This window comes from Diadema antillarum, unplaced genomic scaffold, assembly GCF_040938485.1.
Source record: "Diadema antillarum isolate AM-2024a unplaced genomic scaffold, OU_Dant_1.0 scf00000028, whole genome shotgun sequence".
NCBI lineage: Eukaryota > Metazoa > Echinodermata > Echinoidea > Diadematoida > Diadematidae > Diadema > Diadema antillarum.
The window spans coordinates 4,495,913-4,519,703 of NW_027270917.1; the positions used below are offsets into that span (position 1 = coordinate 4,495,913).

The 23,791-nt window shown below is 37.9% G+C and overlaps 1 protein-coding gene across 1 annotated transcript; it reads left to right on the plus strand.

Annotated features, from left to right (window-relative positions):
• Window positions 1-311: 311 nt before the first annotated feature.
• On the plus strand, window positions 312-20,892 carry LOC139736887 (phosphatidylinositol-3-phosphatase SAC1-like). The gene is made up of 19 exons (XM_071647550.1): window positions 312-357; window positions 3,315-3,412; window positions 4,878-4,955; window positions 6,424-6,551; window positions 7,629-7,778; window positions 8,656-8,715; window positions 9,594-9,627; window positions 10,229-10,416; window positions 11,119-11,205; window positions 12,124-12,192; window positions 12,645-12,724; window positions 12,850-12,948; window positions 13,551-13,689; window positions 14,165-14,240; window positions 14,846-14,918; window positions 17,056-17,149; window positions 17,355-17,456; window positions 19,925-19,985; window positions 20,756-20,892. The coding sequence occupies exons 1-19, from the start codon at window positions 332-334 to the stop codon at window positions 20,890-20,892; spliced, it is 1,779 nt and encodes a 592-aa protein (XP_071503651.1). The 5' UTR covers window positions 312-331.
• Window positions 20,893-23,791: the final 2,899 nt, after the last annotated feature.

Sequence of the window (23,791 nt, forward strand, 5' to 3'; positions counted from 1 at the left end):
CATCTGTAAAGATGTCCATTAATTGTATACATCAGATATAAGTGACGTGTACGATTTATGTCATAACGAGTCTCTGTCGTACTGTTGTTCTTGTTTTATTAATTTCCTCTTTACATACAGCGTAGAAATTGCCCTTAGTACACACAATGTACCCCCCCCCCCCCCCCCCCCCCCATCCTCGATCTCTTTCAATTTCTCGTTGGATCTCTAACGTTCAGCTAGGATCGATCCTACACAACGATACGAGTAATGTATCGGAATGGCGGAGTGTCGGACGGCGTACACACATTGATCCTCACTTTCTTGCTCCTGCTTTCCTGAGATTTTGAAAATGGCAGTTCACGAAACACTGATTCTGTAAGTTTGGTATTATTTGTTCTCCCAAATCATGTTATTTATCGCACCTTTGCTCTCAAGGGAGGTACGAGAGACGCACATTTCGTTGTGCTACTGTCAATTATTCCGAATACTCGGTCCCATATATGTAAATCTGTGGTGGTTAAATTATGGCTTCACGGGATGCAACGGATGCGGATAGCCATAGCGCGATGTGATGCTGTGTAAATTACTGTAGACTACAGTCAGGGAGGTGGGATCCACCTCCCTGCTACAGTGCAGTGCAGTGTGTCGATAAAAAGGGGAAATGTTGATGCGTTAACTTTTTAATTTGTTACTATTAGGCTACATTGCTTTTACTCACTCACTGTAAAACTACTGTCATCCTGACCTAGCTACACGCAGCCGCTGTAGGGACAGCGGCTGCACCTCCATTCCTTCGCAGACGTTGTCATTTTTCAGTGTGGTTGTGCGACTCCTTCATGAATATCTTTATTAATCGTGGAAAACTAAAATACAAGGAATTATCGTAATCTATGATAATCATTCAATAATCGGTATGCGATTTTTTGTTTAATTACGTCAAAAACTCACCGAAATCTGTGGCTGAAATCAGGTCTGTAAACGTCCTTATTGCTTCACTCCTCATCTGCGTGTTATTTGAATGGCATTCACTCTCGTATACTACAACGTACAACGTAGGTAGTCGGAGAGGCGCCCTCTAGCTCTCCGACTACCAACGTTGTACGTTGTTAGTATACGAGAGTGAATGCCATTCAAATAACACGCAGATGAGGAGTGAAGCAATAAGGACGTTTACAGACCTGATTTCAGCCACAGATTTCGGTGAGTTTTTGACGTAATTAAACAAAAAAATCGCGTACCGATTATTGAATGATTATCATAGATTACGATAATTCCTTGTATTTTAGTTTTCCACGATTAATAAAGATATTCATGAAGGAGTCGCACAACCACACTGAAAAATGACAACGTCTGCGAGGGAATAGAGGTGCAGCTGCGTCGCTTCGCGACAGCGGCTGCGTGTAGTTAATCCTGACCTAGCTAGCATGATAGGCCTGGCCTGACCAGACCGCTGTGCGAAGTACAGCGGTCTGACATCTAGACAATCTCTAGTACTAGTGTTTTCCCTTGTATATGACCGTCGCTTTTGACGGCAAAATCACATTAAAATGTCTTAGTTTGTTTGATTTTACCAATAAGATGATTTTTACCACTCACCTACATCGTATTTTGCTGATGGTTGAGTTGAATTTGGTGTTTTGTCGGTATCCAGACCTTATTGTTGAATTTTTCGGAGTACGGAGTAGATTGTGCGATGACATCTTTTTCTTCGAGAGCTTGACAAAATCAACAAACTACCATGCATGTGCAACCGGAAGTACCGTGGTAGCGTTTTACGTACGCCCGTGCGTTTCGTGTGTTATGTAAAGCTTGTCGTTTGCTATGTACATGTATTTCTGCGCGTGCTGCTCTCATGATTTGACCTTTGCATGGGTCACTTCCGCTCTGACAAGGTTATGAACTTTTCCGACTCACTACGTTGTTTAATATACGAGAGTGGCCGCCATTCAAATATCACGCAGAAGATGAGGAGTAAGTAATACGGACGCTTACAGACCTGATTTTAATCACAGATTTCGGTGGGTTTTTGACGTAATTGAAAAAAAGATCGCATACCGATTATTGAATGAATATCATAGACTATGGGGATTCCTTATGTTTTAGTTTTCTACAATTAATAAAGATATTCATGCAGGAAACATACACCCCCCACTGAAAATGACAACGTATACGATTAGGGTAGATGTGTAGTTAGCATAGGCCATAGTCTTACTCTTATGTCTTAGATCTACAATGTAGTAGTACTCTAGCGTTAGATAGAACCACTAAAAGTTTACCTTGATTCATGAAAATCAGCCAGCCCGGATCAGATGTCTTTTTAGGTTTTTTTTTTCTTTTTCTTTTCTTGGTAAATGTATATTCTGAATATTTGGTGCCAGATGCTGTCCAGCTAGCTAGCTAGCTACCTTCAACTTAAGGCCACAGTCTGAACAATTTACATTTTGTTGATAAGGAATTTTTTTTGTAGAAAAAAAATACCCTTTTTACTTAATAAATTGAACTATTAAAGCCAATACATTTGCTCTTAGAATCACCCATTCAAAACCAACCTTTGCTTGATAAGCATCAACTTGCCCCTAATTGGCCTAAATTTCACCTTTATGGAATGCATCACCGTGTACCCCTATTTGTGTTTATCTCAAAATGATATAGGGCCTCTAAAAATAATCTGTATTCAGGCATATAAATGAATCATACATCAATTGGAACTTTCGTTCTTTTTTTAGAATAAGTTTGAGTGGATGGTTCTACGTTTGGAACTCTGGGCCTGGCAGAGAACTAATTAGATATGGTAGACAGGGTTTATTAGACTACCAGCAGCACTTAGATCTAGTTCAAATTTATTGAAATTATTCAGTTTGACAACAAAAGAAAATGTTTTCTTTCACAATGTATTCTCTATCGTGGTATACTTCGTGAGACTGAGAGGTGCAGAGCAAGTAAAAGCCTTTTATTTTTTCACAGCAAAAGGCCCCCAATCTGCTCTGAATTTTAGTGACACAGGTTCAGATTCTACATGCAGAGGAAGATCATTCCAAGACCTAACCCACCCCCAATAAGCTAAAATGCAGTGTCCATCACATGTTCTTCTCCACAGATCATAATGTTATCATTCTAACTACCTCTGTTTCTCTATTATAAACAATGTCAGTGATCAATGTTTCTCTTTCTATGTGAATTATCTTTATGTTTCCTCTCCCCATGTGTGATAAATGTATACATTCTTAATGTTGTACATGCATGCATAGAATTACCTTAATATGTTACTGTGTGTGTCAATAGTTTGGAAGGATGTTTTCAAGACTTTAGTTTCTGTTGAACCTCTTTCACAGACATGTCCAAGATGACAAATTTTTTGTCGAGAGTCGTGATCCCGGCACAAAGGAAGTCCTTGTCATAGACCGGCTGAGTCAAGAAATCATTCTAGAAGGTGAGGAACTAATTTTCAACTCACTTGGTTGTATTCAGAGCTGCCAATGAACAAGCCTTCCTGACTATACAGGAGGCCTCTTGAAGACTTCAGTATATCTCTTCATATCTGGATAAGAGAATATAAAAATCTCCTCGATTTGGGAATTCCATTTGCCCGTAGAGATGCATGCTACATGCAAGTATCTCCTTGATTGCTCTTTGTATTTGGAATATCCCTGATGATAATGGGTGAATGTTGGTAGCTCTGTGTATGTTGTTTAGTCATTGAAACCAGAGAATGCTATGTACACAAGATGTGGCTCTGCAGACGATTTATCTCAGTTTATTCACAGATTTTTATGGAGCACATAGACAGAAGGTTCGCACAGCACAGCTACAGGGATGGGACAATGCCTTTAGGAGCACATTTGTTCAGTTTATTGTCACATTTTTGTATAAGACTTTATTAAAACAAATGAATCATGTAAAGAATTGTAGAAAAGAATACAGGTAATGTTTGTGAAACAGCCTCCATAGGTGAAGAAAGCATTGTTTTCACTCTTAATTAAGGTAAGATTCAAAGGCTAGCTGCCAAAGCTTACATTAAAGCATGGAGAAAATTGAAAGAAAGCTTATCCCTTTGCCTAACAGATTTTTCAGGAATGAAAAAAGCAAAAACAAAACTGGTCACAATGCCTGGCAGTTTGTTACAGGATGCTTTGATTGTTGCAAGAATTTGGAAGAAAAAAAAATAACAACACTGTTTAATACTCCATTATAACACCCTCCACAGATCTGTTTCTTTTATGTCTTGGAGACTTGCATGATGACACAAGTGTCATTAGCATCCAAAACAAAGAAAGAAACAAAAAACAGAAAGTTGCATGAGTGAATTTGAAAGATTCCCAAAAATATGCATTTTTTGGTCAACAGGGTAGATTATGGTTTGAGGTGTTTTGAAGTGTGATTGATTCAGTCATTGGCAGCTTTGTTTATAGATGGCATCTTGATTTCATCTTAATAAAAGCAGTCATTATTTCATGAAAGTTTTTTTTATGAAATCCACATGTACTGCCTGCCATGAAGTTCACTACCAATGTATCTCTTTGTTTTATAGTTAAAAACATAATTCATTTTGAATATCTTTGTGTCTCTCTAAGATGCATCTTAGTCACTTTCTTCTTTCATTATTATTATTTTTTTATATAGGAGAAGTCATTTTGTCAAACAGATATGAGAAATTCTACGGAGCATCATATGAACCAAACAGTAAACTACAATGATGCATATTTTGAATATGACAAAATAAGGTGAGCAAGGCAATTGTGGATACTTCTCTTTTTCTTTTTTTTTGATTGTGGTTTTATTTCAAATAATGTTCTCTTTTTTAGGAGAGCTCCGACAATTACTACAGTTTTCTGCCTCCATGGGCCATTTAAGAAATATCAGTAAACTGTTTTTTTTTTCCTCCATCCCTCTACCAGAAAATGGAACGACAATCCCTGCTGGTGCCAGCAGAAAACCTGTCCATGGCCTCATGGGTATCATCAAACTCCTTAGAGGTACAGTACTTTTCAGTGGCACCCAAAGTAGATCAAATTAGAAAAGCACTCTGAGAGCGCAGACCTCCGCCAAGCAGCTCATTTCCACCACTGATCTTGTTCCCCAAATGAGATCAGTAATTTCCACCCATACGTATGCTTGCTGAAAATTGCCCAATTTAATATAGAAGCCTTTTGTTACATCATCAACTTTCAGCTGCGTGGCGCGCCTTGCCCTAGCAGAAACTAGAGCACGCACTTTAGTATGCGTTTGCAAACCTCAAAAACGTGCAGCTTGAACTCCCACGTTCAATGACCCTACCTGCCAAAATAAAAAATCCTTCAAAAAAATCCATTAAAATTCTTGAATCACTACCAAAATTTAATCATCTATTTCTTGTGTCATTCTCAACCTTTCCTGTAAGTTTCATCCAAATCTGTTCACAACTTTTTGAGTTATTTTCCACGCAGACACAACAACAAACACACAAACCAATGCAGATGAAAACATAACCTCCTCCACTGGCAGAGGTACAATGTAACAATGTATTTCAGCGCTAATTTTGTGCTTGTGTTATTCAAGCATCGAGTTGTGTGATTTCTAGCTTTGATAACTTGCAAGTGTTACTTGGATAGTATTTTATAAACCAACTATATAAAATCAATCACCCAAGTAAGCTCACATTTTTAGAAATGGATTGGGGGGGGGGGGGCAAATGACACTCAATGCCAGTCTGTAATGACAATTTATGATTTTTGTGCATCCTGAGCTCTTTGTAATCATGTGACCATGATATTTATCATGCAGCTGGGGAGGCTGGCTTTGGGTGTATAGGTTTGGAAAGTTCCCATTACTAGACCAGGGAGGTAGGTTGATGTAATAATTGCTGTGTTTACCATAGTTAAGGAAGGTCCCAGCAAGTATAGCTGTACCTTGATGTTCCAATCCAGGATATCACAGGAATTATTGTGATTACTTTGTAAAAGATATAGCTTATTTGAGTGTAGCCATGCACAACATGAAGGGGAAAAGGAGTATGGAATTAAAATAAACAAAATCCCACCTCTGTGTTTTCTGGTCAATGTATCCATTTTTTTTCCATAAAATGTTTTGGTGTCAAGAGGACCAGTCACAAGCAAGAGGATGAGCATACCTTAGCATTTCTTTGATCTCTCTCAAAAAGTCTCTGCAACTTCAAAGTTATATCATATTCAAGTGTGATCATGATTCAGTGAAGTTTATGGGAACATTTGAATCTTCAATCCAGTCATATCAGAATACTCAAAAAGATTATTGTATGTTTAGACAGTGAATTCAGCTGTGAACAAAAAAAAAGAAGAGAATATTGTTTTATCTGTGCGCTATTGTGAAACTCCAACATCTCTAGGATATTAGCATTTATCACAACGTAACGTATCTGATGTGCATGTACATCTACATTTGATATTCATTCATTCATGTAAACTTATTTTTCTTTTTCTAAATCAGGACCATATCTTGTGGTGATAACAAAGAAAGAAAAAGTTGGTGAGATCAATGGACAAGTAGTATGGAAGGTGGCTGGAACAGAGACCATCCCCTACAAGAAAACTGATCTACATCTGAATGAGGAACAGGTAAGGGAGCAGACTCTAGGCATTCTTGCAGTTTCTGCAAGGCAGAACGACAAATATCCTCATACCGAGCTCACTGCATCCTTCTATTGTGTTCTTCCAGTCTGTAAAGCTCTGTTAAAATCCATGGATTCTACCATAAAATGTGATTGGCAAATATTTGATTGTAATATCTGTAATGGATTTTGATGCCTGATTGAAATGTGGTTGGGAAGTTTTTGAAAATTTGAAAGTTTATCATTATATTCAACAACGCATTCTGGGTTTCGGTCCGATACAAATACATTGAAACATATTTCACAATAGCAATTCAGTGGTACATATGAATTGCTTTACAAGATATACAAAATATCAATAGTAAAACAAATATGAGTGAATATGATTAAGAAGAAAAAAAACCCTCTCTTCTCTGTTGCCATGCCCAACCATAATGACAGTTGGTATGATAATGTACTGCAGATTATGATGAATGTATTGTGATTGTCCCACAGTGCTGTATTTGTCCAAGATGTCTAAGATACAACGCTTGAGATAAATTTGCATCACATATTTTTTAATGCTCTTCAAGGTAATCAGTCAGAATGTATTGGTCAAAGTTTGTCAAGCTAGATGTGAGATTTACATATGTCATCTCCAAAGCAAACCCTGTATGTGCCACACATTTTGCAGGGTTTTTATATACCGCGAATTTTGCATGTTGGGTCCTATTTGTGAATTCAACGACACATGAAAATATCAACTCCAGTCCAGACATGAATGCAATATGCATGCATGCGTGCATTATGCTGTTGATTTCTGTACTCCACGATCACAAATTCAACCACTCGTGTAATTGTCGAGAAGTTCCGACTTGAGAAGAAAAATTGAACTTGCTGAATATATGGCATATACAATAAACACTTCTTTGGTAACAGAATTGTCACTGCTACTGATACAGTGGACTCCTGTTATAAGGAAGTTCCTCAGGACTGGCAGTTTTCTTTCGTTACATCAAAATTTTGTTATAACTGAATTAATAAAGTGTATAAATATATATATGCTAGTTTTGAGTGCACTGTATTCTGCTTTGATCATGAGTAGAAACAGGACAACAAGACGTACGAGTCCATGGTGCAGTACGCCCTGGAGTGCAACACGTTCTACTTCTCAACGACCTTTGACCTGACACACTCGCTGCAACGACTGTACAACACCAGCCCAGAGTTCCTGCAGATGCCACTCTTTGAAAGGGTACGTCCAGCCCACCACACTTATCTTGTTTGAAAACTTTGGGGATGATTTCTTGCTGTCTTCACATAAATCAGTATGCAGGTTGACTAAAGAAAGTTTCAATTTTTCGTTTTTGTGCCAGAATCTTTTTGTCTACAGAATGACTACAGAATTTGTTGTTATGATTTTCATCTGATTGGGCCATGTTTATCAGTCATTGGCTATTGGTCTGTTTGTAATTTCAAAAAGGTGTGAAAAAGGTTTATAATTTCATATAGGTGTGGAGGTGTCGTGGCTGAGTGGATAAGAGCGCATGTTTCTGAATCACATGAGCATGGTTTGGGTTAGAGCCCCACAAAGCCTACAACATGTTTGCCCTTTAGCAAGTGCACTTTATCCACATTGCTGCTCTCCATCCAGGAGTATAAATGGGTACCTGGTAGGATGAGAATGTTTTTGTTGGTTGATCAGTATGAGGGCACCTGTAAAATGGCGACTGGCTGGAATGCTTCCTAGAGAGTGGAGAGTGAGCGCTGTCAGTGCTGGCGGGAAATCACGTATCCAGATATTGGGGTAATAATAATATGTATGTGCTTTGAGCGTTCTTACAGAGTGGATTTGGCGCAATATGAATTCATATTATCATCATCAGTGGTGGATCCAGAGGGGGGCGCAACCGGGGCACGCCCCCCCTTTATTTTTCATTGAAAACAAAAGAAATAAAAAGAAAAAAATGAAATGAAACCCGGAAGTGGCACCAGAAATATTAGTTGTGCCCCCCTCCCCTTTACAGAGTTCCTGGATCCGCCCCTGACCATTATCATTAAAAATTGTCATACACTTTACATTTTGCTAATATAAGTTAATCTTTCCTATGTTGGTGTTTATTGCTACCCAGGCTGATCAGAGATATGTCTGGAATGGACACATGTTGAGAGAACTCATAGCCCAACCAGAGGTAAGCATACGTGGATACTTCTTCCGGGGGCCTGTTTCTTTTGAGATTGAGCGTAAGTTGCAATCAATCGCAAATTGCGTTTCATAAACAACTTTGCGATTGATTGCTCAATCTACTGAAAGTTATGCTTGACTTTTCTTGAAATCAAGCGTGTCGTTATGAAACAGGACTTAAGCTCGATATTGAAGATACGCTCGATTCACTGAGTTACGCTTATGGAACAGGTCCCAGGTTTGTTGTTTACATTTTATGAGGGAAGCTACCACTTTGGATAAATGGCTGACAGGAGTAGAATCATTTGGAGAGTTCAGATTAGCAAAATCTTGAGAGTTTGATTTAAAAAAAAAATTAGATGAAAATGTTGCAATCAACATGTTTCTGTAAATCATCATATGAAGCTTCATTAGAGCAATATAAAATGTGATCATGAGACCATGATGTCGCATATACAGACTTTTTCTATTGTACTCCTTTGTTGGGTATAATCGATGTTCTTGTTTCTAGTAGAAGATTTTGTGTTACTTCATTAGGTATTGTATTTTCCCCCAATCTTGTCCTCGGTGAAAATTAGCCAGCCCACTCCTGTGTAACAGTATGCCTCAGTCCAACAGGAAGGCCATGGTAAACCAATAAAGGATTTTCCAGTTTTCTTCAGTGGAAAATGATAATTTTCAGACATCTACAGATGCCAAAAAAAAAAAAAATACTCATATGGGCCTGCTGATTAGTGAACAAAGCATAGTAAGAGTTGACAGTGAATTACTGAATGATATGTAAAGCACACACTAGTGTTGTAGTAGGTGTTTGATACATGTGAAATGGATTATAGTACTGAGAGAACTGATTTTCTTTTTCCTTTGATCTTTTTTTCATTTCAGCTTGCCAAATTCATTCTGCCTGTCATGGTTGGTTGTATCCTTTACAGATGAAATATGGTGAACAAAGTGATCTTTATCTTTGGATAAAGACTTTTGTGTAAAATTGATGTGCAGTGCTTAGTGGTGGATAAACACTGACAAATTTGAAACCACAAGGCATTCAAGCTGATCACTTTGATTATCTTTTTTATGAGTAGGAAAGGCAGGAAAAATACGCCAAACTAGAATAGGATGTAGATGTTTTCTTGATTGTTGTGATAGTCACGTACAAATTATCATTCTCATTACTCACTCTAGCCCATTTATGGTTAATTCTGATTACAAAAGGATTTGGCCCTTGAGGAATATGTGTTGGAACAAACTTAATTTGTCTTCTGTGGTTTGATTTGGAATAGTATTGTCAGCTTTGAAATATGCTTTGATTTTGATTATTATTATTTTTTGAAATGACTGGTAAGGTTGTAGAGAAATGAAAGTCATTCATTCAGATGAAATTGCTGCATCCATGTGAAGGGCAAGTTTCCCCAGTGAACATATGGATGGATTGAATACAGTAATATTAGTAGAACACATAAGTGAAGTTTTAGGAGAAGGGAACAATCCGAAATACTTCCTTAGCACTCATTACCGATCAGTCGTGTCAATAAGAATTGGCATAGTGAACAGGCAACGATTTGATTACGTCGTCATCTCGCGGCGAAGCTGCCTGCGGGCCGGCACACGCTTCTACATGCGTGGTCTGGATGAGGTTGGCCAGGCGGCAAACTTCGTGGAGACGGAGCAGATCGTGCAATACAACGGTAGCCGTGCATCCTTCGTCCAGGTACGTTGCAAGGGTGATTTTGGAATTCATCGAAGACTTAAGACTTAAAATGTAAGAAAAGAAGTAATCGAGAGATGTCCGGAAGAATGCCATTTAGAAATGACCAAATCCATTGCCTTGCTGTTAGTGACATCATCCTATGTGTTGTTTTGAAAGTATTGCCATCATCTGTAAGTGTCTTTTATGGAAAACCATTATAATTGTGCCTTTTGCACATTAATGATATCTTAACAGAAATCTGATCGATGTAATTGTTTGTACTTGGAAGCCAATATCTGGTTTACAAAGATCCATCTCTCTGCTCTCTTATATTTTGGCATTAGTTATATGTAAGGGAATTAGCCTACAGTTAGTACTGTTATTGATTGTAGTTAGCTTCAAGGGTATAATAATTGGCAGCATTATTGGCATCATTCTTAAAACCAGCATATAAGATATTGGCAAAGTATTTCTTCTCCCACTGTTGCATCTCATATTCATGTTTAAATGCTGTCTGGTTGCCTTGACCAAATGCAATGTTTACTGTGCAATTTATGCCTCACCTTGTCTCCTTAACCAGGCGAGAATGAGTCCTGAGTATACTCGAGCAGGTGTTTATTGGAAATGCATGTAGTAGCAAAATCAGTCCGTCCTCAACAGGTTAAAAAGCAAACATACAAACTTATCATGCCTACTGATGTGATTTTCTTTCCCCCGCTGCAGACACGAGGGTCCATTCCTCTGTTCTGGTCTCAGAGACCAAACCTCAAGTACAAGCCTCTCATTCAGATCAGTGAATCACAGAACCATGTGAGTAGCAGTGTTGCAGTAATTACAGAGTGAGGTATACCATGGACCTTTGTTGTAGGTCCATGGGTATACAGACCTCTTCTCTCAGCACGACAGAAAATTTGCCACAAACTGACAAAATTGCTTTTCACCGATGTAAATTAACACCAATTATTCAGTGTAGTGAGAGTAGCCATGGTGAATAATCCTGATGATTTGTATTAGATAGAAAGTTACATTCAAAGATAAACATTGCAAAACACTTTGTAAAACTCTGAGAAAAACAAACCATCATTAACAAACAGTTGAATGAACTTTTACAGTTTTGGTTATTTTGTTAATTCCTTGTGTACTGCCCTCTCTCGCTGGAAACTCGACAGCATTTTTGCAGTAGCATAGCAGAAAACTGATTTCTAAAAGAAAATAGGAATTCCACAAAATTTACATTGCTAGGACATCCAATTTTCCCTAAACTTTCTCTGAGTATGTCACTAATCTCTCTGCATTTGCTGAATTCACATGTCTGTTATGGGGAAACTGTCACTTCAAAAGTAGTTAAAGTCATCAAAATTCTGAAAACTTTCATAAAAATTAGAAAAAGTAGGATGGCACAAATGTATAAGACTGTATATGTGCCCTGAGAATGCTTTTATTATAGCTTATTGTGAAATTAACACCTCACCTTCTATAATTTGGATATATTCATTTGTTGCCCATGATAAGTGAGTGAGAAATCTGGTTGCAAACTTTTTCCTTTGTTAAAAGAAAGTCACATAAAAAAACCCAACAAAGCAAAAAAGGAGGCTGTGTAAGTGAGCTAATGATACAAAGTCATGTCAGGTATTTAAGGAAAGACTTGAAGTAGGGTATAGGTCTGTGGAATTAGTCTATTTTTAATAGCTTGCTTATGTTTTATCTGTTCAATTTGTTTATTTCTAGCTGGATGCCTTTAAGAGACACTTTGATGACCAAGTTGTCAACTATGGCAACCAAGTTCTCATCAACCTGGTGGGTAATATTCACATTCATTTTTTCCTCTCCTGTTCACACCACATCCTATCTTTAGCCTTTTTCCCCTTTTACCACCGGAATAAGACGTGCAAACAAATGAAGAATGTACATTCCTCACCATTGTATCATGCTGTATGGGAAAGATAGTGTCTATTTTATCATGCTATGTTAGATTATTCAAGGTTTGGGTGTAAATTCATGTCAAAGTATATCCATTTTCTTCTCTATTTAAGTCATGAGCACTGAAGAGCTGTTCTTGTTTACATATGTATGCTGTTGTGTCCACGTAAATTCTTTTAACTGAGAAAATGTAAAAATATATATCAAAACTATATGTAGCCCCATAAGAGAGCTCCATATTTTGTAGTTTTTTTTTAGATGGTCAGTTTGTCCATGATACTGTAGTTGTTTCACTCTGGTGTTTAGTTTGTTTGTTTGTTTTATTTCAGATTGACCACAAGGGAGTCGAAGATCGGTTGGAGAAGATGTTTGCCAAGACTGTGTATGAGTCGGCAAACAGCATGATGAGGTAAAGAATGAATTTTTAAATGCAATATTTCACAGATGACCACAGAAAAGCCTAAACCTTTCATGTATGGTGTTTTTACCGTTATCATTTCTGTGATTGCATTGTATACTGTCTCCTTTTCCCAGGTATGAATCATTTGATTTCCACCATGAATGCCGCAAGATGAGGTGGGACCGACTCTCGATCCTTATGGACAGACTAGCCAAGGACCAGGAACACTTTGGGTAGGAAATGTGAATCTTTGTCTACCCCTTTGTGAAACATTGACTGGTATTCAGAGATTTAGAGGCAAGCAAGTTCACTTAAATGAAAGAAGTTGGATTGATAATAGCAGTACACCAAGATTTTACCCTGAAAGTTGCATCAGAGTCTCAAGTAATGATAGTGGCCCATGTGGTGGTGGTGGTAATGATGATGATGATGATAATGAGATGATGATGATAATGATGATGATGAAAATGATGTAGGCATTCCAGTTGACTTGACATAATGTGATTACGGCTGTTTCTACAAGATTTTAGCAGCTCCTTAAGGTCTTGGCAATTTTGGCAATCGTATCTCAGATCTTTTTCCAAATGCTTGTTGTAAATTGAACATTGCAAATGCCCATAAATTTGATTGAGGTGATTGTTGTAGCAACTTCAATTATGGCATGAAGGTAACCAAGATGAAAATGACTGTGATTGTGATTGATGATAGTGATGATGTTGATGAAATGGTCAGTGGCAGTGATGAAGTCGGTAATGATAATAGTGATGATGATGATGATGATGAAATTATAGAGATTGATCACATAATTATGTAATATGTTTCCCTTTCACGTCAGGTATTTCCTCATGGATGCCAACAATGAACTAGTGATGCACCAGACTGGTGTATTCAGGACCAACTGCATGGACTGCCTAGATAGGACCAATGTGGTCCAAAGTCTTCTGGCTGGAAGGGCCTTACAGGACCAGCTCCTGGTGAGTTGCCATGGGAACCAGGACCAGTTGTGTTTTTTTGCTACCTGTCGGAAAGCCTTAGTTTAAGTGCGCTGTGGAATGAGATCTGTAAATATTACTTGTATTCATCAGCTTTTATAAGTGTTTCTTAACTACACATAGAGTATAGAATACAAATATGTTTCAGTATTCAGTATAAATATTTTCAGTATAAATATGAAGTATTGCACAGTGAGCATTATTTATTCTTTCTCATAAAAGATATTGGTCAAAAGCAGTCAATTTTGTGATTTTGGGTTGTTGCTGAAAATAACATGTGATTAAGCAAGGAAAGTTGAAGCGCAATTGAAACACTGAACTATTTTACAGCTATTTCTTACTTATTCAGTCTTTCAAATCAAGTTCCTTCAGTAAACTGGACATGTTTAAGAATGAAAAATTTAAATATACATGTAACATTTTTTCTTTTCTAATCTCCTTCATCTTCTCTTTTCAGAAAATGGGAGTGCTGAAACCGGGCGAGAGATTCGATGATGCAGTAAATGCCACATTTCTTTCAACATTTAAGAACAGTAAGTGAATTAGGAACAAGATTTAATCTGGGATCAATTTGTTTATTTTTGTCTAGGAGAACTGACCCAACAGAGCTTGTTCGAACAGCAGGCAGTGACATGGTGGAACATGTCAATGAAAAATGGTCTCTTTATTGAACAAATAAGAGAGACAGTATGACCAGTTGAGTGTGAAAAAAAGAGGAACAGTTTTACTGTGGCTACGCCATGGGCACTTTCTGCAGACAATCCTCAAAACCCCTCTCTCTTTTTAAACAGGAGGTATTAGTTGTTATATATATCCTAATAAAAAAGAAAAACACACACATGTGCACTCAAGCAAATGGAAAACAGGATCAACAAAAGCAACCACCCTAAGTGTTCAGAAAGTGTTCTGAAACAAAACAAGCCATTAATGACTTTAGCCTCTTAAATGTATGTGCTACTCCAGTGTTTGACATGACATTGTAATTTGCAAAGTGTTAAATTGTCACAATTACCAAACTGTCATGTGATTTTGTTTGGTGACTTGCATAACTGTATACTTCCTTTTGCATGATAACCATGAAACCAGTGAGATGATTCAAGTCGTCCCGTGTGTTCCATCTCTCTCTTGCTGTCTCTAGCTTGGGCCGACAATGCGGATGCCTGCTCAAGACAGTATGCTGGTACCGGAGCTCTCAAGACAGACTTTACTAGGTACAGTGTCAGCCCCTTCCTCTCCAACCTCCCAAATGACTGCATTTGTGACCACCTAGCTCAAAACCCACAAAAAGCTGCAGATTAGAATTCTGTGTCATGGACCAAGATAAGTCACATGGGTTGATTGACTTAAATTCTCTAAGTATGTCTTACCTGGGAGAGTAATCTTTTCTCCAGCTGCTGTCAAAATTTGGCAGCTTCAAACCAAACCGAAATTGAGATGTTAACAGTTTTTCTAGACCCATTTTTATGCCTCCGCCACGAAGTGGTGCCAGAGGCATTATGTTTTCGGGTTGTCCGTCCGTCCGTCCGTCCTTCCGTCCGTCCGTAATGAATTTTGTGGACAGCGTAACTGAAAAACCTTTTGAGGTATCTTAATGAAACTTGGCATGTATGTGTATTAGGGGGTGAAATTGTGCCTCTCAACTTTTGAGTGCCCATGCTCAAGGTCAAAAGTCAAAAGGTCAAGGTCAAATACGTAAAATCTCACTATTTCCACCATATCTATGCAATGCCTGAAGATATTTTCTTTAAACTTAGTGTACAAATGTATTACCCAATTAAGATTCTCAGGTGAAAGTTTGGGGTCATGAGGTCAAAGGTCAAAGGTTGAAAGGTCAAGTAAAAATATTAAAACTTCACTTTTTTCGCTGTACCTTGGAAATTGTTCAAGGTATCTTCATGGAACATAGTATATATATGTACTTACTGGCAGTGATTGTCTAGAGAATTTAGGGTTCATGGGTCCAAGGTCAGAGGTCCAAGGTCAAGGGCAACACTTCAGAATTTTACTATTTCCCTCATATTTATGCAATGCCAGCAGGATTATTATTATTATTTTTTTTACACTTGGTATATGCATGTATAACTGAATAGAGATTCTCTGGAAACTTTTTTTTTTTTTTTTGCCTCAAAGGTCGAAAGGTCAAAGATCAAGGGAAAGGGCTGAACTAACTCTTTTCCTCCATATCTCGGAAGTGGCTTAAGTTATCTTGAAACTTACTACATATTTATGCATGTCCTGCCTGTCGGTGATTATCCTATTAATTTTAGGGTCAAAGGCCAGATGAAAATGGTAACCATGTACTTTTCAATACAGAAATTGCATTTTTTCTCCATACCTTGAAAATTAATCAATGCATAAACTTATGAATGAGTCAAAGTCAAGTTAAAGTCCTTAAATCCCCAAATACATGCTCTCCTACTCATCCAATTAAACCTAGGTCAAGGAAGGTGAACATTCAACACATTTGTGACAAAGTTGTCATTTTAATATTTTGCCAATTTTGTGAAAATGTAATTACACATTGTCCACATGTACTATAGACCTATTAGGAGAATCATGCATTATGGCGGAGGCATACCAGTCGCCTTAGCGACATTTCTAGTTTTTTTTTTTCTGATGGTGCTGCTTTCACAGGAAAATAGAATATGTTTTCATTGATACTTCTGTACAGCATGCCAGTGTGACCCTTATCCTTAAATCTTCTTTTCTCCTTTTTTCTATGAGACTGCACCTCTAAACTCTCTCTTATTACAATCATTTTTAAATTGGGTGAGGCTGGTCCATGTTTAACGAGTTATATATCATTTTAAAGCTTAGAGCTTACTCTTTTAGAATATGTAGAAAAGTGGAAACTCACTTTGGCCTACTTTTTGTGGGTTTTGAGCTTGGTAGTCACAGTTTATAGTTCTGTCAGCTTGGCTTTCTATGTTCTAAATTAGAGACTGACCATACCGTTCAATGAAAGTCACGGCTTTCAACCTGACGAAATGTAATGACTGAAGGAGATCAGATTGACAATTAATTTTATTCATACTTTGCATGAGATGCAGTTTCAGTTTGTTAACCCTCTTCCATGATTGTATAACCATCTCCTCCTTCATCTCGATCGTAGATACATAAAGGTAGTTATAACATTTATGTTTTCAATAAGACTTGTCAGTCTTTAAAGTGAAGGATGCAAGAAAAATTACAGTTTCACTAGAAATGAAAGTGCAGTTCAAATTTTATTGTTTTGTTGTTTTCTCTATTCCAGTAACCAAAAGGTAGGAACTTTCACCCTCTTGTGTGTGTACATAATTACATATAAGTATGATGTGTTTCCTGTTTCCTCTCTGATCTGTATTACAGGACTGGGAAGAGGACCAGGTTCGGCCTGGTCAGGGACGGTGTCAACTCATTAATCCGATACTACTTGAACAACTTTGTGGACGGCTACAGGCAGGTGGGTTGGCAGATTTGGATGACTTTCCATTCACCCTCACAAACTTGTGTAGCAGATCGCTATGTCGTTATGTCTGTTCTTGCTTTTGTTTCAATGCAAGTAGCAATTTACAATTTGCAACTCTCAAGAATGTATGCATGTATGTGATTATCTCTGTAAAATTTTTTTAATTGTTTGTGCTGGAATATGTTTAAATATTTTTCAGGATGCCATTGACCTGTTGCTTGGCAACTACGAGATAGAGGAAGGTGAAGGGGTGGTACGACCTTCTCCGCTTCGCAAGAGCAGAGATGCCAAGTTCATGCTGGTAAGATTAACCCGTCGAGGATGAGTTCTGAGTATACTCGGGCAAGCTTCTATGGGAAATGCTTGTTGTAGCAAAATCAAACTGTCCTCAACGGGTCAAGATTCATGAACCTAAATTGAAATCATACTACTGTATTAAAATCAGTGCATCATTCTGTTTGTTTGTTCTAATGTCTCTCAAATTTTATGTTAGCAGTTACTAATATCCTTTGTCATAATGTCAATATTGACGATAACCTGTCAAGAAAGTTTGGAGACACCTTAGTATAGATTTTTCCCCCCTCATTGACCAGCATCAATTGAAAGTCTGCCCCCCTGCATAGTCCCATACATTGAATGTGAGGTTAGGTTTCAAAGATGACAAACTGCAGACTATGCTCGCTCTAAAGGTTTTTACATGATTGTGTTCTATACTCGTAATCATCAATCCTTATTGATTAGACTCAACGGATAAGACCATGAACTGTTAATTGCAAGGTCTGTGCTTCAAGTGCCGCGGCTGCAGCATGTATATATATATATCCCAAAGCAAGATATTTTATTCTCATTGCCTCGCTTTGTTAGGGATTTTAAACGGTGGTCCTGTGGTAGCTAGCTTACAGTGATTCATTGCTTCCTTAGCAATCACTACAAACAAGTTGATTCAATTTCAAATTCAAATCATATATTTCAAAGAAAGAATCTGTTTGGTCTTTCTCCCAGTCCCTGAAGGTCATTGTCCCCGCCGAACGAGTTCGAGCAGGGGACTATGAAACGGGCTCCGTACGTGTGTGTGTCCGTGTGTCCGTCCGTCCGTCCGTCCGTCCGTCTGTGCGTCCGTGTGTGATCAAATTGTTCAATTTGCTACTTCTCTGTCATTTATGAGCCAATTTTGATTCTGTTTGCTTTATGTGATAGCACTACATGGGAGCTTTGTAACTTCTATACAGAATTTCAGTTGTGACCTTTGACCTTGACCATTGACCTTTCTTGTACATTTTGCTTCAAAATGATACTCCTTCGCCATTTCTAACCCGATTTCGATTCCGTTTGCTTAGTGTGATGGCACTAGGTGAGGGCTTCAAAACTTTTACACAGAATTTTGACCTTTGACTTCTTTGACCTTTGACCTTGATTTTTGACCTATACTGTACATTGGCTACAAAATGCTACTCCTTCGCCATTTCTAACCCGATTTCGATTCTGTTTGCTTTATGTGATGGCACTAGGTGAGGGATTCAAAACTTTTACACAGAATTTTGACCTTTGACTTCTTTGACCTTTGACCTTGATTTTTGATCTATATTGTACATTTTGCTACAAAATGCTACTCCTTCGCCATTTCTAACCCAATTTCGATTCCGTTTGCTTTACGTGATGGCACTAGGTGAGGGCTTCAAAACTTATACACAGAATTTTGACCTTTGACTTCTTTGACCTTTGACCTTGATTTTTGACCTATATTGTACATTTTGCTACAAAATGCTACTCCTTCGCCATTTCTAACCCAATTTCGATTCCGTTTGCTTTATGTGATGGCACTAGGTGAGGGCTTCAAAACTTCTACATAGAATTTTGACCTTTGACTTCTTTGACCTTTGACCTTGATTTTTGACCTGTATTGTACATTTTGCTACAAAATGCTACTCCTTCGCCATTTCTAATCCAATTTTACCTCCGTTTGCTTTATGTGATGGCACTAGGTGAGGGCTTCAAAACTTCTACACAGAATTTTGACCTTTGACTTCCTTGACCTTTGACCTTGATTTTTTACCTATATTGTATATTGGCTACAAAATGCTACTCCTTAGCCATTTCAAACCCGATTTCGATTCTGTTTGCCTTATGTGATGGCACTAGGTGAGGGCTTCAAAATTTCTACACAGAATTTTGACCTTTGACTTCTTTGACCTTTGACCTTGATTTTTTACCTATATTGTGCATTTTGCTACTAAATGCTACTTCCGGCGGGGACATATATTACGCACCGCGTAATTTCTACTTTTCCTTGTTTTGAAATTGTTGGAATGTATGATATAAAGCATATAACTGTAGGTGAAGGAAACAATGTTATCAGTGTGAACAGTTTGATTTTTAATGTCAAATGATATCAAGGGATGAATAGTGTATAGAAGTACATGTAGAAGGGTTTTCAAGATGCGAGAGGCACTGCTTTTGAAATCCATGTCTTGTGTGCTTTTTGGCTGTTCCAAGTCCTACTTTATATGATTTAATTTGATTTGATGTGACTTCATGCTAATTTACTTGATTTAACCCGTTGAGGATGAATCCTGAGTATACTGGGGCAAGTGTCTATGGGAAATGCGTGTTGTAGCAAAACCATTCCGTCCTCAATGGGTTAAGTGCATTCATCTTCATCCAAAGTCAGTGTGCACAAACTAGGTCACCAGGAAGACTTAGCCTTTTATATGTGATCACAGCTTTTAAATTTGTAATTGAATTGTTGTCTTGTTTCTTTCGTCTCCATAGTTACCAGCAATCGCCATGGTTGCCTTCTCAATGCTGCTTATCAGCGTCCTCATTCCATCCGGTGAGTTCAGTTTTGAGGATAAAAGGAAGAATCAGAACCAATTCCATTCTGTTCTCAGAGTCCCTGTTTGACAACTTGAACAACCTAATTTGATGAGTAAAGTCGTGTACAGAAATCCACCTTGAAGATTGATCAGATACATCTATGCATGTTGAATTCCTCCTGTATTAAGATGTCTGCCCACGTTTTGTGTGTGGTTGGAGATGGAAAAACAAATTGTGAGGCTTCGATAGTGGATTTTTTTTTTCTGTTCTGTATACCATACTGGATTGATGATACCGCAGTCTTTTGCGTTAGCTTAGTGCTGGTTCAAAGTGAGATATTCTTGCACAAGGCATTGGGCAGTGGTTGGCACAGGGTACCTGCATAGCTAGCCACCTCTGTGTTCACAGATAATTGGGCTATGTGAGTTTGTGTAGAATCAGTCTCCAGTGGTGATAAATGGCTGTGATGTCACACCTTGGAACTCTATAGACCTGTTTGGTTTGGGCGCTATTTTTTATGTTTAATGTTTATTCTAGCCATAACTTGGGGGCTTCAGTATGCCTAACGATAGTTGATTAATCACTGACATAGCGATGCACCTGACTCATTGCATAACCCATTGCATCATCTTTTCTTCTTGTGTTGGAAGCACCCCATTTATAGCCAACAAAAGCTTCAGTGTTTTAAAACCAAATTAGTCTATAGCCTGCATTTCACAGAACATAAGAAGTAACAGAGCAGTGTAGTGACAATTGATTTATTTTGTGTGTCTATGTACACCACAGCTGAGCTGCACCTACAGATAGCCTACATCCTCTTCTGGCTGGCGGCGACTGGTGTCTGCATCGTCCTCATGGGGCTCTTCGGCACGGAGTTCGTCGACCAGCCCAAACTCTCGCAGGCCAAAATCAAGAGCGACTGAGCAGACGGTGTCCTTCTCCCGACACATTCACTTCGCAAAGTCGCTACGTACCAACGGACCGAAATCTTTGCAGCCTAGGAAGTCGTATACCATTTTGATACTGTCGGTATGATGATTCATTTTGTACACTCATTGTGTGCCAGGGTATACATCAAAGGTTGCTTCCAGTGAAAAATGTGTGTTTTTGTGTGTTTGTGTCTCTTTTTGTGTACCAATTTTTTTCCCCCATCACTCAATCCTAACCCTTAACATTTTCATTTTACTTACTCACTAAATTATTTTTTCCCTCTTGATTTGGGGGGGGGGGGGGGGAGAGAGGGGGAGGAATATGGTAAGACAGAGAAATAGATTAGCAGTTCACTATATTATCCTTTCACATACCACATTCATGTTTTTTAGCATGCAGCAGAGTGCTATGTGGGTTCTCTCAGTAGTTGGCATGCCGTCATTGTCTCTCTGTGTGTGGATCGTAGTGAATTGTATTGTAGGCATGACGTTTTCATTGTTAAGGTAATCCCCCAGTGAGTGAACACTGTTAACTTATTTGCTAGCTGAGATATCTTTTGCTGGAATCGATCACTTACCTCATTCAAAGTAGTCGGTTTCTAGCACCTTGGCGTTGGTACTTGATGTGCACATTAGGGAATAGAGTTGTCTTAATGTTTAACTAGATTTTAAAAGCAAATTAGTCATTGCACATAATAGTTGATGAGTAACAGCCTGAAGTGGAAAATATATTCAGAGAATTGATGTATACTTCTTTTCCTTTGAGAAGCTCTTTTAAAGAAACTGGAATAATAATTGACATTGATTTCGTGGCGTCCTATCTGTTTCATAACTGAAAAACTAAAAAATGAGGAGTGATAATTATGGTGTAATACCAGGTATATATGAGCAGTCATGACCTACCCTTTCTTACCCGAGCTATAGAGGGCGCACATATTGGCTTCTGTACAAAGTTTATGAGGCTTTTTATAATCTGGAAGGGAGTGGGTTAATAGGAGACTTCTGCCAGCAATGCAACTCTACTTTAAACAAGAAATGGCAAAAGGGTACAATCACTGTCTATGATTTTTATTATTACATATATTTTTTTTTAATTTCAGCCATACATTTGCATGTTTAGATGTTCGTTTACATCAGTGTGTCATGTGTGTACATGTTTTTCCTTCCAACCAAATGAGGTGGGATGATCATCCCATCAGTGGCCAGCTTCAGAAATGATAACTGTCAAATGTAAAGGGTTCTCCTATTTGTAAATAACTGGTGCATGGCTCATTCAGACTAAGATGCTACAAAAAGGTTTTTTATGAAGTGCTTGGAGTTGCATGTATAATGAATGAAATTGAAGAAACATTTTCTGACCTCATCATGAACACCTTTGCCCTTCAGCCTAACGTTTTATGAGTGCCATGTCAGTGTCAAATTTCATATACAGGTGGAATTACATTTGCAATTTAGAGGGTTTTGTATGTGACCACAAGGGCAGATCTGATGCAAGGGTGTTGAGACCGTAGAGAATAACACCCGTGGAATTATTTTGAGTGTGATACTAAATGCTCAAGTAAACTCTCATACATCTGTATGCATCAACTTTCAATTCTGTTTAGCACCACGTGTCCGTGAAATGTACACATGCGCTTTCAGCGAGACACGTAATTCTCTTCAACTCTGTTTTTATGTGTTGGTACTCTATGAAAGTTTTGTGTAAATATTTGTGTTTTGACCCCCTGAAGTTAAATGTCAAACATTTTCTCCATATACTATAATGTTGTAAGTCATGATATGATTTTAGCCAGAGTGATTCTTGACCATATACATTGTACAGAACCATGTATCAAATAAATTTAGAAGGAAAAAAATCCTGAGGCAATACAATGTACTTTTTATAGAGTATTCTACTATTATCTAACCTTATTCATATATAAGTTCAACTATGTTTATTTTAGAAGTGTCTTCTGCATTCATTGATCATGCTTCATTGAGTATTGGCAAACAGTATGAACCCTAGATAGAGGGCAACACCATGGGCGTATGGTAATTCTTTAATACGTAGGCGGATCTCGATGTTAAAATGCAGAACACGAAAAAATGGGCAATCCATATTTTGGGTCTTGCAGAAGAGCAGGATGCCCCTAATATGCTAGTCATTCCTTCCCAAGAGATGATTATATATATAAATATATTCATTCCAGTTTTTAGTAAATTACTTGCCAAAATGATTTAAAGTAAATATACGAGTAGACAACAGGGTGTATACCATCATCATTCTCAACACAAAATATGTAACCCTGCGCATACACTACTCCCGGCAAAGTTCTTCATATTGTACAGTATAATGTGAAAGGAATGGAAAGTTATCAGAATTACATTGTGTACATTTATTTGTGTAGGGGAAGTGACAGAATAGGATAGGCGAGTATGAACTGGGGCCCTACCGAAGTTTCATGTAATTGTACCATTCTGTTTTTGTGGTTATTACTAACCTGTAATTGTCCATTATGTGAAATAATGTGTAATTGAAAATTTGGTATACATTTGTTGTGTCAGCCATTATTTATGAGAATGTTTTGAAGATGCTTCTAAAGCATTAAAAAATTTATGTTGAAGTATCTTCATTTACGTTAATGATGTTGCTTAGGTATGGCAAAATGAAATATGTTCACAGAAATAGTTTCATGTCTTTTACCCTTTTACGTATTAAACATTGAACAATACTTGCCCAATCAAAACTTTCAGTGCTTTAAAGCCGGGCATATCCATCATATGTGATATTTATTGAGAGACTTTGCCCCAAGTCCAAGGATTTTTTTTTTTTTTTTAAAGTTGAAACTCTTTATATTCCATGCATCAATAAAGGTGCAGATACTATATAATGGATAATTATTGTTGGAACTGC